The following is a 6,000-nucleotide window of genomic DNA, read 5'->3' on the forward strand; positions in this document are numbered from 1 at the left end:
GCCAACATCCAGAGAAAATCCTGATGATCAAAGGAGCAAATGTATGATGTCAGAGTGTCTGGGCAGTGGGCTGCCTCTCCATCCTCAACATGGGGCAGTGGAAGCTAACCGCAGTGACAGACTCCCTGCTGTGCTGCTCGCCAGTGTCTGCTGGAACTGGACAGGTCGGCGCTGCGTGTGGAGTCCTGTCCTCACAGGCTGTGTGGCCGCCCTGGCCCGCGCTGCTCAGTATTTGCTCTCCTTGGATCTGATAACCTCTGTTTTCACTTAAGCTTCTTGGCTTTTCTTTTCCATCGCCCTTTCTTTGCAGTGTTGGTTGCTACCTCCTAGGTTGTAGAGCTCCGCTTTGTTTTAATGGCCTGAGCTGCATTTGAAAAAAAAAAAAAATTGTTCTTCTAGTGAAATGTGACTGTCAAGAGGGTACTGGAGTTTTGCTCACAGGGCAGAACTTGCTTTGGATTTGTTGGTGTGTGTGTGGTGTCTGAACATTTTCACAAATGTAATGCTTTATTAATTTTTATTTCCTCCTGAACTGAGACTTCATAGAGATCTTTAGATGCTTAGTGAATGGCTTGATCACTTTTAACCGTCCCCTGAGGAATTCTGTGTACCATTTCTCTTTAGAGTTTCTGAATGCATTACTGAGCTGGATGATGCTTCCCATATCCAAGTAATTTAAAGGCATTTATGAAGAAAAGTTCCTTGTAAAGTGTTCTGTGAGATTCCTTTATTCATGGACAAATATCTTCCAAATATCTTCTCCATGTGCTGAGAAGATGAGATTTAAATCCCACCCCTGCCAAAATACGTTAAAAAATCTTGATGTTCCCAGTGCTGTACTGTACTACAGCCTCCATTGTTGTACAGAAGTCTCCAGGAATGGGTCCATCAAGTTTTGCAAAATCGCAAGGTGTTTTGAGGGAGCAGGTAGAGAACCTCACTCCCATACTCAACTCAGGCTCCACTGACCCCTTTTCACAAAGTTTATTGATACAAGGAATAGTTTCCACCCTGAAAGATGAAAGCGTTACTGCCCCCAAGTTGTGCAGATCTCTCAAGTCTCAGTTTAGTGCTTTTGCCAGGGGCCCACTCCTGCTTCATTTGCTCTCACTGCAGCTACTGCCAGTGACCAGCAGCATTTGTGCTGACTCTCCTGTGCTTACCAGCTCGCTTTTTGGGTTGGTGGTTGTGTGTGGAGGTCCTTACCCCTGCTAGGGAAGCAAGGAATTACAGTGTGCCTGGTGGCTCTGGGGAGAGTGCAGCCGTGTCTGTGAAGAGTCTGGGCGTCTCATGCTTCCCTGAGAGAAAGCGCGTTGCTGCTGGCCCAGAGCTATGAGCTCTGTGGGTATGCCTACTGAAAGTTAGAAACCATTGACTTGTAGGCCCTGAACTCCTTGCATATTAGAAACTAAGTGGTAATTGGGAGTTGCCAAAGCTGAAATGCTTTTTCCTTCTACTCTCTAAGCAGTGCACTGGTATCGATTAGGCTCTTTTTGGCATCAGTGCAAGCAGGTGCAGCTGCTGGCCCCACTCCACCCACAGTTGCGCTCAAGCATCTTGGCGGGCCAGACTGGGCTCTGATCAGGATTAAAAACAACTCAGCAAAATAAAGAATGTGTTTGTTTTTAACTTGGATCAGTTCCTGACACAGACCACCACGTGAATCCATAAAAATACGTGGAACAACTGAGGTGGTGTTGTGGAATGGGAAGCCATTGGTAGGAGACCGGAGTAGAACCAAACCCCAAATTCACAGGTGTTGGAAAGAGTTTAAAAGATGGGGACAACTGTTTGGAATGCTTTAGAAGAACTATTGCATGCAGAAGGGAGCAGGGAGAAAGAGAATGAATGGATTGTAAATCTTTTTTTCTTCATATTATGATGGCACTGAACAGGAAAGCTTGATAACTGAATGAGGAATTTGCAGGGAAGGGGCTCCCAGCACTGCAGTACTTGATAAAATGTTAAAATCATTTTGTTAGCAGCAAGGGAGCGATTGAGTCTTTGTTAATGGTTTTACAGACTTTTATTATATGGCATAGCAAACTTTGAGATTCCTCTCTGCCCCTGTCTCGTTTTTACATTCTTAGTGTCACACGCATGTAAGGTTGTTCTTCTGCACTTAGTTTGTTTTTCCCTCTTCTAATTTTCCTCTTGAAGCAAATCTCTTCTGTGTTACGTACACAGCAGTCCATGCATGACAAGGATCAACAGTGCTGTTCTCTCTGTAAGAAAGGCATCAGTCAGTATTTTACACTTGCAGTATTTAAGAATAGCTATATTTGATGTTAGTAAATTGCTAGAATTACTGTTGATGACAGATTGTTGGTACAAAGTACAAATACAGGCTTCAGAGAGCATGGAAAATGTAATAAAATTAATGTAAGAGAAACACTGTGCCCCATTTTCAACTGGGATGGAGATATTTTCTTCGCAGTAGCCACTGTGTTTTGGATTTAGTATGGGATTTGGTATGTGAAGAAGTTGATAATACACTGATGTTATTGGTTGTTGCTAAGAGATCAAGGACTTCTCCAGCTTCCCAGGCTTTGCTAATGTGCAGGTGCAAGATCTGGGAGGGGTCAAGCCAGTACTGTTGACCCAAATTGGCCCAAGGAAGTAGTCCATACCATAGACATCATGCTCAGTGTGTAAGGGGGATTGGCTAGGGGGAAGCTCTCTCGCGCTTTCTCTCCGTCTTGGGATTGTTCTGAGATTGCTCTTGGTTCTGTTCTGTGATCGCTGCTCAGGACGGGCTGCATCAGTTGTTGGGTGGTGAGAAATTGTGCACAGCTCGTTTTGTATATTCTATTATTATTGTTATTATTACCATTTTGTGTATATATAGTAGTAGTATTGTTATCTCTTCCTTTCCTGTCCTAGTAAACTGTCTTTACCTCAACCCATGAGTTTTACTTTCTTTCCTGTTCTCTCCCCCATCCCCCTGGGGAGGGTGAGCGAGTGGCTGCATGGTGCTCGGTTGCCGAAGGGGGTTAAACACAATACACTGTTAGATTAAAATGAACAACCAACACAGAGCACTTGTACAAAATGGAAAGGGGAGTGGTATTCAACTGGGCTCAGGTACTTGTGTTTGGTTTCTTTTTTCTTTGTTTGGTTTCAGACTTTGGTATCTTGTTCTCTGGTTAATAAAGCCCACGTGGTAGGTTTTGGTGAGGTACTCAGTGATGCAGTAATGTCACGGAAAGGAGGAGCTCCCAGCAAAGCTCTTATAACTCGTTCCATTCTCGGGAAATGCTGGCTGGACCAGCTGGGTTTTGTAATCTCTTCTAAAATGTAGGTCGGATGACTGCTGAGGGCCTCTCATCTTTCCTCCAGCCCCACTAAGTTTCCAGGTATCCTGTTCCTTCCCGTACAGGGGAGGTAATGCTGGAGCCATAGCTCACGTGTTGTGTCCTTCTTTTTGTTCGTAGGGGACGGTCTTCACTTTGGAATCTGAAGAGGAAGAGTACCCCGGGCTCATCGCAGAGGACAGTAATGACATCTACATCCTGACCAGTGACAACTCGGGACAGGTGAGCCCCCCGGAGTCCCCCACGGTGACCACGTCGTGGCAGTCGGAGAGCCTGCCGGTCTCCCTGTCAGCGAGTCAGAGCTGGCACACAGAGAGCCTGCCAGTCTCCCTGGGACCCGAGTCCTGGCAGCAAGTGGCCATGGATCCTGAAGAAGTCAAAAGCCTGGACAGCAATGGAGGGGGTGAAGAGAGGAGTGAGAACAACTCTTCCAATTCAGATATTGTTCACGTGGAGAAGGAAGAGATACCGGAGGGGATCGAGGAAGCAGTGGTGTCAGCCGTCGCTGCAGAGACCATGCAGGCAGCGTTTCCAGAAACCCCTGCGTCTTTACAGGAAGTAAAACCTCAAGCTGAAATTGCTGCTGTTGAAAAAGCACATCCCTCCGCACTTCTGCGTACAAAACAGGAGGAAAAGGGAAAAGTGGCTGAAGAGCTTGTTGAACCTGAAATCCCCGTATTAAGTAAACCTGTCCCAAAGTTGGCCCCATCAGAAGAAAAGGCTGCACCAGAACCTGAGAAAATACTGCTTCCAGGGGAAAAACAAGTGGGGAAAGAGGGCCGTTTGGAAGAAATGGAAGAGAAACCCTCCGCTGCAGAGGAGAAGCCTATCTTATTGCCGGAAGGGAAATCTATATTGCTGTATGGTGGGGCTGCTGCGGTGGCTATATTAGCTGTAGCAGTCGGAGTAGCGCTGGCGCTTAGAAAAAAGTAATGGAGCTCTCTTGAGGAGGAGAAGGGGGGAGAGAGAAGAGAGCACGATCCGATTTTTGTAGTTGTGTTACCTAAAGGTTGAGCTGCCTGCTGTTTAATTGGACATTTGAGTAACTTAATGGTGATGGGGTGAGGTCGTTCAATAAGCCTCCAGCTATGGACAATCATGTTTTTAGTAGAATTGGGGCGGGGACTGGTTTTTCGTGATTAAAGTACAGGGGTATTTTTAAAAAAAAAAAAAAATAAATTCTGCAAATTTAAGAACTTAAGTGCAGGTGCTGAAGAAAGGGGGGCTCCTAATCTAGGAACTGGAACAGAGAGTCCCCAGGGGAAGGGGAGAGCCAGCTGCTGCCAGCCCCTGGAGTTCTTGGCTTCTCTGACCGCTGTTGCAGCTGCGCTGTCTTGTCACTTCCGTCGCGCCCCCGAGCCCTCCCTAACAAACATAAACCTGAGTCCTGTAGCGAGAGGCTGGTCTCCCTTTTGTCTCGGCTTCCTCTCAGGTATAGCACTGCTCCTTGTAACCTTGCAGGTTCCTCCTAAACCCGTGGGAGAGTGCTTATTCTTACCTCTTTGCTCACACTGGTTTTGACCCCTAACATTTACTGGAGCCCCATCCTGTGAAGATGCTGCCTCTCTATAGCTGTATTATCTCTGAGCATCCTGGTGTTCCTGGGGGAGAGGTGCAGGACGGCTGCCCAGGTGGGTGGGAGGGACACTGCTACATGCTGGTTTGAGAATCCATTTGCTATGCTCCTGCCTGGCCCACGTCGCTGCCACCCTTGAGTTACCAGAGCAAAATTCCTGCTGGGGACAGTGCTGCTCTGATCAGTGCTTTGATACCAGGGTATGTTCGTCGAAGAAACGGCAAAACTACGTGGAAGTGAGGCCGATGCCTCCCGTGCAATTCAAAGGTTAAATGCTACGCTGTCCTGTATCACACTGCAGTCTGTATTGTCTTTTCCAGGTTAAGCACAGAGTATATTTAGTCCTAACGTGGTCTTGGCTGTGACAGAATCCCAAATACATAAAGCAACGGATTCCAGTAACTGAGCCGAACAGCATGAAACATCTCTTCTGTCTGCCCGTTCCTGACCCGGAGTGTTGGTCAGTGCAATTTCTTTAGCAGCTCTGAATCTGTAATTAGCTAAACTTACAGGTTCACAAATGATGAGAAAGTTACTTTGGCAAAAAGTATAAATCCCTCTTCCTGCAGTCACACCACTTCAGATGTGTGTGAATAGAAACCTTTGACGTATTGCCATACGCATTGGTTACGTCGGACCCAACCGCAAGTGTTCTTCTTTCAGTGCGCGTTTCTGTCTGTCCTTGTCCTTGTCCGTACAGCGGCTGTGTGGGCAAGACCTGAGGCTTTCCAGGCAGAGCTACTGACACATCTGGGCACAGTTCGTGCCTGCACTGTGGCTTAGACCAGGTGGAGGTAGGTGAAAGGGAACTCGCAATCATAGGAGCTTACGGGAAGCTTACTCTTCATGAAGCACAAAGACAAGGTACTTTATTTCTAAATAACCTTATCTAGAGTACATCTCCTAATGAGCCTGTTTCTCAAGTAAGTGATCTGAGAATGAGGAGATTTTAGCACATTCTCTATTTTAGGATATTCTTGCTCCATTTTTCCTATCCAACCCATAACCCAGGATGCTGGGAAGTCAGTAGGAACCTGGCAGATTCTGAGAGTTTTTTTGTTTAAGCTTTTTTGAGAGTGTATTTTCTAGAAAATTTCTCGGATTTTGGAC

The 6,000-nt window shown here is 46.5% G+C and overlaps 1 protein-coding gene across 2 annotated transcripts in view; it reads left to right on the plus strand.

The window, feature by feature from the left end:
• Positions 1–4,706, plus strand: part of BCL2L13 (BCL2 like 13) — a 37,817-nt gene extending 33,111 nt beyond the window's left edge. For both annotated transcript variants that reach the window (XM_086755780.1, XM_010122699.2), the window contains exon 7: positions 3,435–4,706. In XM_086755780.1, the coding sequence (XP_086611906.1) occupies positions 3,435–4,247 (813 nt within the window). In that variant the 3' untranslated portion in view covers positions 4,248–4,706. The remainder of the gene's footprint in view (positions 1–3,434) is intronic.
• The last annotated feature ends 1,294 nt before the right edge of the window (positions 4,707–6,000 follow it).

The sequence above is a fragment of the Chlamydotis macqueenii genome, chromosome 1 (assembly GCF_036417535.1).
Source record: "Chlamydotis macqueenii isolate bChlMac1 chromosome 1, bChlMac1.mat, whole genome shotgun sequence".
Classification (NCBI taxonomy): Eukaryota; Metazoa; Chordata; class Aves; order Otidiformes; family Otididae; genus Chlamydotis; species Chlamydotis macqueenii.